We start from the raw sequence: 15,409 nt of genomic DNA, 5'->3' as shown, positions 1-15,409 counted from the left end.
TCAGCCTCACAAGTAGCTGGGATTAAAGGTGCCTGCCACCACACCATGCTAATTTTTGTATTTTTAGTAGAGACAGTGTTTTGCCATGTTGGCCAAGCTGGTCTCAAAGTCCTGACCTCAGGTGACCCACCCATCTGGCCCTCCCAAAGTACTAGGATTACAGGCATGAGCCACCGCACACAGCCGTTTTACTCACTTTTAAACCTGAAGTCATTAAAGCTAATGTCTAAGGAATATCTTTCCAGCCTTTTCTTTTAATGTGCCTTTGTAAACTTAGATCAGATCTGGAGCAGCCATTTTGCATGTTTTGCCATTCCTAAAATGAGGATATGAGAACTTACCTCACAAGCTTGTTGTCAAAATATGAAAAATATATATATGTGAAGTCCGTAACACATGATATTTTTCCATTTATGAGATGCGTATGGAGAAGATGGTCAGTATTTCCAATCCATAAAGGGTTTTCCAATCTATATTGGTTGGGCTTGTGTTACCATCTCCCATTTTGTAATGAATGTCCCTTATGACTAGTAGATATGGAAAACCTGTGAGAAGGGGCCCTTTTGTCTGAATTCTTCATCATTTGCTTACAAATTTGCTTTTTTGTTGTTTTTGAGATAGGGTCTCAGTTTTGAGACAGTGTCTTGGCACCATCTTGGCTCTCTGCAGTCTAGACTTCCTAGGCTCAGGTGATCCTCTCACCTCAGCCTCCTAAAAGTAGCTGGGACCACAAGCATGCACACCATGCCCAGCTAATTTTTGTATTTTTTTGTAGAGACAGAATTTTGCCACGTTGCCCAGGCTGATTTCAAACTCCTGGGCTCAAGTAATCCACCCACCTTGGCCTCCCAAACTGCAGATATTATACGTGTGAGCCACCACACCCAGCCACACATTTTTTTTTTTTTTTAAATTCACAACGATGCTGTCGCACAGTGTTTGAAAAGTATTGGTCTAGAAAAGTTTTTCATATTTTGGTCCATGAAGGTAAACTTCAGCAGAAGGAATTCCAACTTCCTATCCTCCCTTCAAGCAGAGTAACCTGATCGTATAAAGTATAGTCTGTGGTAAGAAAAAAAGCAAAAAAGAAAACAACAAACATACGTAGAGATTTTATTTGAACAAGGATCATAAAAAAGGTTTGTAAGAAGTATTAATGAAAATCTGTTAGACATATTTTTAATTATAACCTTTCTTGAGAAGATTTTGTAGTAAGAAAGAATCTTATTCTTTCTTACTACAAAGCTTCTAAAGGTTATAACTAAAAATGAAAACATTAAATTCTGAAATAATTTATTTATAAAATGCTGTTTTTCTTTAAAATTATTACGATTATAAAACTCATTTTCCTCCTTATTTTTCCAAAGGGATCATGGGATTACAGTGGGCAAAACATCTTGGAAATGCAGTCAAAGTTACAATCAATGACTTGAATGAAAACTCTGTGACATTGATTCAGGAAAACTGCCATTTAAACAAATTGAAAGTGGTGGTGGACAGTAAGGAAAAGGAAAAGAGTGATGATTTTCTTGAAGAAGGAGAGAAAAATCTTGGTAATATTAAGGTGACCAAAATGGATGCCAATGTGCTGATGCATTTGAGATCTTTTGATTTCATGTAAGTAGAAAATATTTGCCGTGTCACTTTCTAAACTTACCTGGAATTTTGGGGATGAGGGGTAGTTAAAAATTAAGACAGTTTGTTGTTATTTATTTATTTAAATTAATGCCATTTTTGACATTGGCCTAAGGTATGCAGCATGAAAATTTTCTAGTATTTGAAATAAAATACCTGGTCATGTCACTTTTCCTCTAACCCAAATTTATTTTTACATGTCTCATATATCATATTATCATTTTATTACTTAATTTAAAAACAGAATTATGTACTTAAAATAGATTTGCAGTATACTTTTACATCCATGGAATTTTATAATTAGAAATAGTTACAATGGTATAATTTTTGTTACTAATATGACTTTAAAATATGTCTATATTCTTTCCGATTTTAGACATCTAGACCCTTTTGGAACATCAGTGAATTATCTAGATTCTGCATTCAGAAATATAAGAAACCTTGGCATAGTGTCAGTGACTTCTACAGATATCAGTTCTTTATATGCCAAGGCACAGCATGTTGCCCGGCGTCATTACGGATGTAACATTGTCCGAACTGAATATTACAAGGAACTGGCAGCCAGAATTGTTGTAGCTGCAGTGGCAAGGTACCAAATTGCCAACGATGTACTTAGTGATTTTTAGTATTTGATCAAGAGAGATAATATTACAAGAAGTACCTATCTTATTCAAAATATGCACAAAACATAAATTCTGTATTCCTTATCTATAATATTAATTTTTAATCTTACATGGTATGTTGTTAAAAAAAAACACTTATGCCTGAAATATCTAGTTTACTCTCCAATTAAAATGTTGCTGAGATAAAGTAAAGTAGTAAGAAAGAAAACATAAAAGTGAAAGTTAATTTCCAGTTTATTTGAACAATGTAGGGTAGATAAAGGATAGCAATATGAAAGGAAAGGCAAAAAATGTTTTGTTCTGTTTTGTTGCCATGTTGCCCAAGATGAAACAAGCCTCCTGGCCAACATAGTGAAATCCTGTCTCTACTAAAATACAAAAATTACAGTGGCACACACCTGTAGTCACAGCTACGATTACAGGCTGAAGCACTAGAATCACTTGAACCCAGGAGGCAAATACTGCAGTGAGCAAAGATTGCTCCACTGCAGTCAGCCTGGGCAACAGAGCGAGACTTTACCTCAAAAAGAAACAGTCATTTCTTTTATATTCATTCCATTTTATCTTCTTTATTTATATAGTTTGAATAAAATGATGCCTTACAAACTTGACTGCAAAATGATCTTACAAAATGGGAAGTTCTCTCCATTTCCCACCAGGATTTCCAAACAGAATTTAAAAACAGTTATTTTTAAAAGAGTGACTTTTTTGAGTACTTACTATATGCAGATTATCCTAGAATAATATAATATAAATGGACATTGTGAATATAGATAATGATGATCAGCCAGCTCACTCACCAGCTCTAATACTAGTTTCACAGCATTTAAGTGGAAATTTCTACCTCAGCATAAATACAGAGTATTAGACTTCATAGACCTTCAGACCTTCAGGGTTGTTTCTAATTACCTGAAAACTGATGTTTACTTTATGCATGCTAAGGACCTACTGCACTTGCTTAAAAATGTCTATAATATCAGCAAATTCAGAGTGATATATACATATATAAACTAAATTTAGTATATGATTGCAGAGTACATAACTGATATATAATAGAGCTTAATCCAGAAAGTCTGTAAAATTAATGGTGGAAAGGACTTTGACTATTATTTTTTCACTGAATTTTCAGTAGCATACTATCCTGCATATAGTCATTACTCAATAAATAGATAATGTTTGGAAGAAGCTTTTATGGGAAATAAAACAGATAAAAAGGAAGAAATGTGGTGGCGATGAGAAACAAAGTGAAAATGACTGAAAACCAGAAAATACTGCCCTATTGAGAGGATATCATAAGGGAAAATGTCTAGAAACTGAAGATCCTACCAAGCATCTTTTATTTCCTGTGTTTCAATTTCTGTAAGAGTTACAGTAATGATCTTTCAAAAGCACTGCTACTGAGAATCGAATTTTTCTTGATGTCCCATAACTTACCCATAGTCTAATGTCCAGATTAGTATTAGTATAATGCCAAACAAAGGAAAATGATAAGCCCACAAAATAACTTTTAAAAATTTATTATAGAGCCGCAGCCCGATGCAACAAAGGCATAGAAGTACTATTTGCAGTGGCTCTGGAACATTTTGTGTTGGTAGTTGTGAGAGTTTTGAGGGGACCTACTTCAGCAGATGAAACAGCCAAGAAGATTCAATACCTGATCCATTGTCAGTGGTGTGAAGAGAGAATTTTTCAGAAGGATGGTAATATGGTGGAAGGTAAATTCAAGTTATATGTTATGTTTAATTTATCTGTAATCCTCCACTGAATAAGCCTTTATCACATCCCTAATTATACATATTGTTGTCCTTTGATTTTAAAGATTACATTGCTAACTTTGTTATTTCTTATACTGGATTTCCTTTTGTCAACAGACAAGACATTTTGTGTGAGTTTATTAAAGTTATTTACTCATGCTGTACAATGTATGCTTTCTAGCTCTGCCCTCTCTCGAAACATCTAGAAATAACTTAGTTTCCACTCAACTAATTTTAGGAACGTAAGTCAGATTACATTTTTGACCAGGCTGTTACAAATTATTAATTTTATAAAAATAATTTTGATGTTTCTGGCTGTGTATAAAAGCCTTCAGTTGTAAAATGTATTCAGTAAACATTTATTGAGCCTTTACTATATGCCAGGCCTGGGGATGGGAAAAAAGGAAAAAGCTGCGTTTATACCTTCATGAAGCTGTTTCAGTTTCTGGGACGTGGAGACAGTTGCTCATTGTTTTCTTGGTATTTTTTAATATGAATTTTTGAGTTTAGCACTTGTTATGTAAGTTGACTTTTTTTTTCTCATTTTGTCACATATGTTTGCTTTTTTAAAAAAAATCTGTCTTGCAGAAGTTTTTTGCTGCTAATTGAATGTTTACGTAGTCTGGATTTTGTCTGTAGTAACAAAGAGCTTTCTTATTTCTAGATTATTCAAAGCAGATTACGTTGTATTGAATAGTACACCTTTCCTCCACTGATTTGAGAATACCATCTTTATCTTACAAAGTTCCACATGTATTTGAGTTTGTTTCTAGATTTTCTATTCTGTTCCAGTGGTTGGATATTTATTCATACACATCTATCACACTGTTTTGACTACAGAGGCTTTTCATTGCTGTTTAATATTTGTTATGGCAATCCCTACTCAAAGCTCTTTGTTTTCAGTGTTCCTGTATTGATCTTTTGTTAACCCCTTCATAGAAAAGTAAATAATAACCCAGTGGCCTATTATTTCAATCACATTAAATTGGGGAGAATAGATACTGTGCTTTTTGAAGCTTCCTACAAATATAATATGCTTTTCATTTGTTCAAGTACTTTAGTGTAATGTTAACTGGTGTTGGTAATGGAGGGCATTCTGTCATGTTCCTTATTTTTAGTTCCCTCTAGTGCTTTCTATTTTTTAATTTTTTCAGATAGAGTCTTACTTTGTCACCCAGGCTGGAGTACAGTGGTGCAATCTTGGCTCACTGCAACCTTTGCCTGCCAGGCTCAAACACTTCTGCCTCAGCATCCCAAGTACCTGGGTCTACAGGTACACACCACTGCCCAGCTACTTTTTGTATTTTTAGTAGAGATGGGGTTTCACCATGTTTGCCTGGCTGGTCTGAAACTCCTGACCTCTAGTGGTCTGCCTGCCTTATCCTCCCAAAGTGCTGGGATTATAGTCATGAGCCACTGCACCAAGCTTCTAGTGCTTTCTGATTAAAGCATAATACTGGCTTTTCATCTGCAATATGTATCATTTATCACATTAAGGAAGAATACTTCATTTCCACTTTTATTGTATTTTATCAAGATGTTGAATTTTGTCATAATGCATTTTCAACATCTGTGGAGATGATTATATGGTTTTTCTCTTTAGGCTTACTAATTGGATTAACTGTAATAAAAGTTTCCAGTATAGAACCAAAATGGATTTTTTAGAATAAACTACTGTCAGGTAGTATTCTTTTAATACATTGCTGAATTTTATTGGCTAATTTTTAAAGGATTTTTTGTTTCAGTATTTATAAATGAGAAGGTATATAGTTTTCCATTGTAGCATAATTTTAGTTGGGCTTTGATCTATCAGTTTACACTCCCTTCAAAAATAATTTAGAATGCTTCCCTTTTTTCAATTCTTAGAAATTGAAAAACTGATAGCTTAGTATTGGAATTATGTGTTCCTTAAAGGTTTAATAGTATTCACCTAGCGTTTCTGTTTTATTTACATAGGATTGAGCTAAGTGTTGTCTAGTAATTTCTTTTAATTTCCTTGGTTCCTATGGTCATATTCCCCTCACATATTTTTATTTATCCTTTCTTCCATTTTTCTTGACTAAATAAGAGTCTGGTTTATATATTTTATGTAATTGTTTTTCTTAATGTTTACTTTTAGTAGTAAATATGTATATACTTCTATAATTTAGATTTATGAGTTTTAAGTAATATCCTTTGGCTCCTTGATATCTCAAATGAGATAATTAGCTTCCCATTTTCCATTTTTCCCTGCCTAACTTTTGTTTCTTGTACCATCTCAACATTGTTAGAATATGTAACACTTAACATTCTGTTTTGCCAGATTAATCTCTACATTTTAAATTCTCTGTGTATGTCCTCAGTCTTTTTGCCATAGTTTCTCTGGTCATCTCTTATTTAGTTGAGTTTAACTTTCTCAGTTTACTCAATAGAGCTCATGAGAAAAATACTACTTTGTTTCCTTCGTGTTCAAAGCTTTTCTTTGCCCAAAGCATGGCCATAGCTTGTATACTTAAAGAGTTTAAATAATTTCTTTGAGTGCTTTATAGAAGTTCTTATGATTTTTCCTTCTTATATATGTGACATGATCATTTTGCTGGCTCTGCAAAGGAATTTTTATTTATTTCTGAAGTCCAGTAACTTAGTAGAATATATCCTTTTAGGGTCCTAGATCATGGTGTAACCATTAAACATGTAGTTTAAAATTTTCTTTCAAGAAAATTTTCTTAAATATTCACTTAATTCTGACATTTGTCTTACCTTTGTGCTATTAAGCCTATATTAGATCTCCTCAGCCTGTACCTGTCTTCTTTAACTATCATTTGACCTCTAAAAATGTGGATATAGATTAAAATTGTTGTATCTTCTTCATATATTGGCCCTTTTATCATTGTGAAATGTTCCTCATTATCCTTATGGATATTTCTTGTCTAAAAGTCTGTATTACTTGATGTTAATGTAAACATTGCTCTTACAGCTACTGCTTGCATAATATATTTCTTCACATAGTTCACTTTCAACTTATAGGTGTCTTCTTGGATCTTTTTTTTTTTACCCAGTCTGATCATGTCTGATTTTTTATGAGATATTTAGACCATTTACATTTAATGCAGCTTGTGTTTTTTAAATCAGACATTTGTTTTATTTTTATGTATTTATTTATTTATTTTTGAGACTGAGTTTCACTATGTCGCCCAGGCTGCAGTGTAGTGGCACGATCTTGGCTCACTGCAACCTCTGCCTCCCAGGCTCAAGCAGTTCTCCTGCCTCAGTCTCCCAAGTAGCTGGGATTACAGGCACCTGCTACCATGCCTTGCCAATTTTTGTATTTTTAGTATAGAGACGGGGTTTCACCATGATGGGGCTGGTCTCAAACTCCTGCTTGCAAGTGATCCGCCCACCTCAGCGTCCCAAAGTGCTGAGATTACAAGCTTGAGCCTCCGTACCTGGCCCAGCCATTAATCAAACATTTTAAAGAATTTTTGACTTGATAAGTAATAACTTTAAAGCAGTGATTTGTTTTTGCATTTTATTTGCAATCATACAGAACTTAGAATAAACAAGTATATCCTGCAAAGAAGTCATCTCATTCAGAATTTTTATCAATTTGTAATACATGTTTAAAAAGTCCAATAGCTGGGCATAGTGGTTCACACCTGTAATCCCAGTACTTTGGGAGGCTGAGGCAGATGGACCACCTGAGGTCAGGAGTTCGAGACTGGCCAAGATGGTGAAACCCCATCTCTACTAAAAATACAAAAATTAGCTGGGCATGGTGGCAGGCGCCTGTAATCCCAGCTACTCAGGAGGCTGAGGCAGGGGAATTGCGTCAACTTAGGAGGCAGGAGGTTGCAGTAAGCTGAGATCGTCCCACTGTACTCCAGTCTGGGTAAAAGAGTAAGACTGTCTCAAAAAAAGAAAGCAAAAATAATCAAATAGTTCCATACATCTTATTAATAAAATAATATCTGCCTGACTCCCTAAACAGTTAAAATCTCACAGTTGTTTCTTCTAATGCTTATATTCATATTTCTAAATAACATGCTTACAATGCATCTAACTTCCTTCCATGCAGAAAGAGTATTTGGCTTTTTAAACCAATCCAGTCACATGCATGTTCTCCTCTCTACTTTGGACTACATCAATATTTAGTGTTTATATTTTTACAAATATATAAATATTGTTCACAAATTGTATTAGCTGTCTATTGCTGTGTAACAAATCACTCCAAAATTATTGGCTTTAAACATTTATTATCCCATAGTTTCTGTGAGTCAAGAATCTAAGCTGGGTCCACTAGCACAGGGTCTCTCACAAGGCCACAGATCAAGCTGTTGGTCAGTGGTTTGTGCCAGCAGTCCCAGCTACATGGGAGGCTGAGGCAGGAGGATCACTTGAACCTAGTAGTTCAAGGCTGCAGTAAGCTGTGGTTACACAACTGAACTCCAGCCTGGGTGATAGAGTGAGATGCCATCTCTTTAAAAAAAAAAAAAAAGCAAGTCAGAAGAACCAGAGAGTGAGTTTGAGTGCAAGCAAGATAGAAAAGGTCTCTTGTAACGTCATCTCAAAGTAATACACCATTACTTTTGCCATATTCTAGTTAGAAACTTGTCTCTAGATCCAGTGCCTACTCAGGGGAAGGGTATTACACAAAGGTTTGAATACCAGGAGGCAAACCTTTTTGCCTTATTGCTGATCATTTTAGAAGACTACTGCAGCACAGATAAACCATATGAATCTGGGCATGGTGACTCATACCTGTAATCCCTTTACGAGGCCAAGGTAGGATTGCCTGAGATCAGGAGCTCAAGAGCAGCCTGGGCAACATAGCAAGACCCTCTCTCTACAAAAGTGAAAATAAAAGATTATTCATATAATAATGTTTCTTTTCTTAGACAACTCTTTGGTAACTCTGGAATTAATACTGTGCTTGCTTGTTACCTTCTTTAAAAAATAACTTTTTATAATCCCTCTCTAAACTCTTTGCTACATTTTCAATGCTTCTTTCAGCATAGATAAGCACATTAGGTAATCTTTGGCTTTCAATTTCACTGTCCTAGAGACAGTCCCCGTGCTCTAGTTTGGATTGTTTGTTTTCTGTATCTGCTGAAATCTGTTGTCCAAAGGCTTCTGCTTAACCATCATCCTGGAATTTTTCTTTGACTTTCTTTTTGTGATAAATCTCGTAGCGCAGATCCTGTGCATTTTCCCACTTTCCTTGTTTACTTCTTCATTTCAAGTGAACACTTTTACCTATAGATTGCTGAGAAGTATTGCATGGCCAAGTACAGAACTCTAGGATAGAAATCATTTTTCCTCAAAATGTTCAAGGTATTATTCCATTGTTTTCTAGCTTCCAATGAGAGGTCTGCTGTCTGTTATATTATTTTATCTCTGAATGCTCTTAAAATATCTCTTCTGGGCTGGGCGCGGTGGCTCAAGCCTGTAATCCCAGCACTTTGGGAGGCCGAGGCGGGTGGATCACGAGGTCAAGAGATCGAGACCATCCTGGTCAACATGGTGAAACCCCGTCTCTACTAAAAATACAAAAACATTAGCTGGGCATGGTGGCACGTGCCTGTAATCCCAGCTACTCAGGAGGCTGAGGCAGGAGAATTGCCTGAACCCAGGAGGCAGAGGTTGCAGTGAGCCGAGATTGCGCCATTGCACTCCAGCCTGGGTAACAAGAGCGAAACTCCATCTCAAAAAAAAAAAAAAAAATCTCTTCTAAACCCAATATTCTAAAATAATTTTGAGATAATATGTGTATGAATTCATCTTTTTAAATTCATTTTACTGGATAATCTCTGAGTTCTTATTTATTTATTTATGTTGTTGAGGCAGAGTCTCACTCTGTTGCCCAGGCTGGAGTGGAGTGGCTCACTGCAACCTTCACTTCCTAGGTTCAAGCAATTCTTACGTCTCGTCCTCCTGAGTAGCTGGGATTACAGGTACATGCCACCATGCTCAGCTAACTTTTGTTAAGTGATCTGCCCTCCTTGGCCTCCCAAAGTGCTGGGATTACAGGCATAAGCCACTGTGTGCGGCCTCTGAGTTCTTTTAAGTCACAAACTTGAGCTGTTCAGCTCTGATAAATTTTGGGGGTGAGGGGGTAATTTTTTCTTTTTTCTTTTTTTTGGAGTCTTGCTCTTCTCCCAGGCTGCAGTACAGTGGCGTGATCTTGGATCACTGCGGCCTCTGCTTCCCAGGTTCAAGCGATTTTCCTGCCTCAGCCTGCCAAGTAGCTGGAACTACAGTCGTGTGCCACCACTCCCAGCTAATTTTTGTATTTTTAGTAGAGAGGGGTTTCATCGTGTTGGCCAGACTGGTCTCAAACTCCTGACCTCAAGTTATCTGCTCACCTCATGCTCCCAAATTGCTAGGATTATAGGCATGAGCCACCACATCTGGCCCTTGGCGAGTATTATTTCTTTGACAAGTTTTTCCTTTCAAATTACATTTGTTGTCTCTTTCAGGAACTTTAATTATATTTTGGATCTTCTAGATTAATCCTTTTTTAAAAAAAAATATCTATACTGTTCATCTCTTTGGCACTTAGTTCTACTTTATACTTTTCCTGAATTTTTATTTTCCAAGTCTTGTTTAATTTCTGTCATATTTTGTCACTGTTCTTTTTCTTTCTTTAGGCTAGTTTAGTGATTATTGTTCCTTTTTGAATAGTGTCATATTATTGTTTCAGGGATCCAAAATGTCTTACCTTTCTAAGAATTGATTATATTTGAGTATATTTTATATTGAGGGGAGAATAGAGGTTGTTTGTTTTGTATTGTTGCTGTTGTTTTGTTCAGTTCTCCTGTTTCTTAACATTCTATCTTGTAATTTTGTTCTCTGTTATGGTAGATCTCACATGTCTGGTGGTCTTTGGTTGTCCACGATGAAAAACTGTTTTGAAGCACTTGGGGCAGAGCTATAAACCAATGGATTTTATTGTAATAAGAAGATACCAGTCTGCTTTTTTTCATAGGACAACCCCAAATACCAAAAAGTGTATATAGATCTTTTCTCTTGGATTGGTAAATTTTTCCAGAGAGGAATTGACTAATCTTTTAGCAGCTCTGGGAGAGCCTCACTGGGGACAGAGACTGGAGAGCAGATTTTTACTTAATCCCTCTGTTTTCAGATATCTCACTGTCAAGTGTACCCAAAACTCCTGGTTCCATATCCTGGATAGTTTAGCCTCACCAAAGATTAACTTCATCTTTTGGAATGGGGAAGACACAGAAGCCTGATTTTTATTGGAGAAGATCTGGAGTTTTAATTGAACCCTTTAAAAATTGTAACAAGACCTCTTTTTTGCAATACCTCTCTGTAGTCATCTTCAGAGACAATCATTACCTCAATTTTCAGGCCTTTGCAGGGTCCCACAACACTGATGAACTTTGTTTTCTTGGTTGCCCATCTATCCATTTCAGGCTTAGGCTTTAGATTTCTCTGGTTATCTAAATAATCTGTTATCCCATTATATATGTGATTCCTGCTTCTGAAATTTTATTGGCATCTCTTATCTTTTGTTACCTCTTCTCCCATTTTATTTATTCTTGTGGTTTAATTTTTTTTCCTTGCTGTCATTTGATATAAGCATTAAGATACAGCAGAGATAAAGTGTATGTTTAATCTGTTGCATTTAAATAGAAGTCTCAGAATATTTTTAAATTCTTCATCTGGAATTGCTTTCCTTACTTATATACTGGTAACACAGAAATACTAGTTTTCTTTCTTCTTTACCTCTTCATTATTTGCTGCTGGTAACTTGAAATGATAGCCCTGCCCCTCAGAGAGGAAATTTGCTGATGCTAATCTAGATCTGAGAAATCCTAGCAAAGAGGCTTGGGAAAAGACAGGTTTGTGCGATAAGATTATTTTGCAAAGTGCATTAAGATACAAACTAATAATTCATTTGTGCTGTCTGCCTGTGGTAAGTGGCTGTAGCTGACAGAACTATACTATAAATCGCTATCCTGAGTTGGATGATGACTGCTTATAAGTATTTGTAGTTTAGTGATGTAATAGTTCAAGAGAAGACTTCTTGAGTATACTCATATTTGAGGAACATAGTTCTCATCAAAGCTTATGTCAGTGCTAACCACACCCTTTCATCAAAGCTTAGAGTTAGATAATACGGAAAAGTAGATCTAGGAGCAGTGAAGGATACTTTTAAGTAAATGTAAAATAAGATCTCATAACCATGCATTATACGAATAATTGTATTGAACAGCAGAGTGATATTATCAGCTAGCAAGAGGCTATTGACTTATGTTCCTGCCACCATAATCTTTGATTCTGAATATATCTGGGACTGATTGATTAGATCAGACCATTCTGAGAAAGTGAATGATCAACGCAGGAATATCCTAAAATGGAGGGAATTAGTTGGAGAATTTCTGATACAAAATCACTATTTGGGCCTTGTGTGGATTTAAAAGTTCCATAGTCAAATACTGCCCCACTTTGGAAACTAAGAATAGTTCTTCTGTCCCCCCAATTTCCTTTTGATTATATCAGACCTCTTATTCATTGCTTTTTAAACCAAATTAGATTCTTCTAGCACATTTTGAAGGCTGAATATGAGTCAAGCATAGGGAATAGAGTAACTCATTTTCTTTCCTACTGCAGAAAAGTTAACTTTTGAGAAAAGCCTACATTTTGATTGGTATGTTGGTTACATGGGTGTATACATTTGTTAAAACTCATCAATCTTTTTATATAAAATACATATATTTTCTTCCACATTAATGATTCCTTAATCAGTTATTTTGAAATATGATCTCTTGTGAACTTTATAAGACTTTTTCCTTCTTTATATTATTTCATGTGGTATATTAAGTTAATACCAGTTACATCTCTAATAAGCCATTTGACATGGATTTCCACAGCCTCTCTTAAGCTTTAATCCTTTGATATGTGTAATTGAGATTTTAACAGTGCCTACTACAGAGCTGTAAGGATTTAAATTAAATATATATGTGTGTGTGTGTGTGTGTGTCTGTGTGTGTATTTGTGTGTGTACACATACCACACACACACGTATATATATACACATACATATATATACACACACAGTTTAAGGATTTAAATTAAAAATATATATGTGTGTGTATATGTGTATATACATATATGTGTGTGTATATATGTGTGTATATATATATGTACACACACATACATAAAATACTTAGCATAATACCTGGGTGTATATATATGTGTATATATACACACATATATGTACACATATACACATGTATACACACACACATATTCATAAAATACTTAGCATAATACCTGGCACATAGTAGATCCTCAGTATATAGTAGCTGCAAATTATTAATATAACTATTACTACTATTTGTATTAGTCATTTCTCCTTTGATTTCTCCTTTTATTATCTTTTTACAGAAAACCCTTATAGACAGCTGCCTTGTAACTGTCATGGAAGCATGCCTGGAAAGACAGCAATAGAACTTGGACCTCTGTGGTATGTGACTAGCCATAAGAACATAAAATTTGATTTATTGATTTATTAATTGCAGATTTTTATTATGTGTGGTAAAAGACAAGTAAATTTAAATTTAATTTTTAAGTCTAGGCAACTCATTATGACTCTTCTCCTCCTATCAACCTGAGGTGTTTTCTATTTTCAGATTTTTCTCTACCATTATTCTCTGTAGTTTGTGACAAAACTAAGAGGCAGTGAAGGTGAAAGAGAAGCCTGGATGATCGGAAGCTAGATAATTTATTTCTAAATAGTAAGAAAGAAGCTTTTTTAAATTCATCATTGCAGATCTAGCATGTGATTTTAAAATGATCACAGTAACTTTTTATAGAAAAGTTATATAAAAGGTCCTAGAGGAATTAGTTTTAAGTGAGATGGACATGTAAAAGTGTCCGCCTTTGTTTTAGGTAAAGTTATTTAGATGGGGCACAATTGGAAATATTGAATGTGTATATGCTTTCGTATCATTGGTAACAAGCTATTGTACCTTAAAGTTGAATTGTTTTTAATCAGAATCCTTACCTGAAGTTTGTTACTAGAGATTCCTTTTTTTTTTTTTTTTTTTTTGAGACGGAGTTTCACTCTTGTTGCCCAGGCTGGAATGCAATGGTGGGAACTCAGCTTACCACAGCCTCCACAGGTTCAAGCAGTTCTCCTGCCTCAGCCTCCCAAGTACCTGGGAGTACAGGCATGCACCACCATACTCAGCTAATTTTGTATTTTTTTAGTAGAGATGGGCTTTCTCCATGTTGGTCAGGCTGGCAAGAATTATTGCAAATTTATTCTCATTACTTTATAAGGTGAAGGCTTAAGTACCTACTAAACCTAGAAATTGCCGGTAAATGTTTTTGTGCTGATGCTTATTATTTTCTCTTATGAAGACCTAGCCAGCCTTACCTTCTAGTTTTACTGAAAATAGTTCTCGCTTCCATATAGCATCTGCTACACATTGATCCTACTCACCGATTCAGAACTGGGAAAATTAAAAATAGCAGGTTACTGGATACAGAAGGAAGATTTTCTTGCCTAACTGCCTTATTTTACACATGAGGAAACTATGGCACAGTGTTTTTAAGTGCTTGCTAAAACTGACTGGAAAAATTAGTACCATAGTCAAGGCTAGAACTTAGGTTTTCTGACTCCCAGTACTGAATCCTTTTTTTATTTTATTTATTTTATTTTATTTATTTTTTTTTTGAGACGGAGTTTCACTCTTGTTACCCAGGCTGGAGTGCAATGGCCCGATCTCGGCTCACTGCAACCTCCGCCTCCTGGGTTCAGGCAATTCTCCTGCCTCAGCCTCCTGAGTAGCTGGGATTACAGGCACGCGCCACCATGCCCAGCTAATGTTTTGTATTTTTAGTAGAGACGGGGTTTCAGCATGTTGACCAGGATGGTCTCGATCTCTTGACCTCATGATCCACCTGCCTCGGCCTCCCAAAGTGCTCGGATTACAGGTGTGAGCCATAGCGCCCAGCCCGAGAAATTTTATTTTACATTTCATGAGGAGGAATGTAAGACTCAAAAGTAATAATTACTCAAGATTAATATAGCTAGCCCGGCATAGTTGCATGCATCTACAGTCCCAACTACTCAGGAGGCTGAGGCATTAGGATCCCTTGAGCCCAGGAATTCAAGTTTAGCCTGAGCAACATAGTGAGACCCTGTCTTTTAATAAAAAGATCACATAGCTGGTAAGTGGGGGAGCCAGGACTGGAATCCAGTTTATCTTACTCAGAACTTCATATTTTGTCCATTATACCTGTGATTCTCAAATTAAATGGGAAGCATATCAGACTCACCCCAGGCCATTTGTTAACCACACCATTACCACATGTAATTCTCATAGATGTGTCCCCCTACCCTGCCCCAGCCTACCACCATAAACCACCAGAATTAAGATTTTCTAT

The 15,409-nt window shown here is 35.8% G+C and overlaps 1 protein-coding gene across 2 annotated transcripts in view; it reads left to right on the top strand.

Moving 5' to 3' along the window:
- Positions 1 to 15,409, top strand: part of TRMT1L (tRNA methyltransferase 1 like) — a 38,737-nt gene that overhangs the window by 15,536 nt on the left and 7,792 nt on the right. For both annotated transcript variants that reach the window (XM_017524520.2, XM_017524521.2), the window contains exons 8-11: positions 1,368 to 1,617; positions 2,012 to 2,224; positions 3,783 to 3,973; positions 13,403 to 13,481. In XM_017524520.2, coding sequence (XP_017380009.1) covers positions 1,368 to 1,617; positions 2,012 to 2,224; positions 3,783 to 3,973; positions 13,403 to 13,481 — 733 coding nt within the window. The remainder of the gene's footprint in view (positions 1 to 1,367; positions 1,618 to 2,011; positions 2,225 to 3,782; positions 3,974 to 13,402; positions 13,482 to 15,409) is intronic.

The sequence above is a fragment of the Cebus imitator genome, unplaced genomic scaffold (genome assembly GCF_001604975.1).
Source record: "Cebus imitator isolate Cc_AM_T3 unplaced genomic scaffold, Cebus_imitator-1.0 Scaffold33, whole genome shotgun sequence".
In the NCBI taxonomy this organism is placed as follows: Eukaryota; Metazoa; Chordata; class Mammalia; order Primates; family Cebidae; genus Cebus; species Cebus imitator.
Note: the sequence above shows the minus strand (reverse complement) of the source record. Positions and strands in the feature narration are given on the sequence as shown.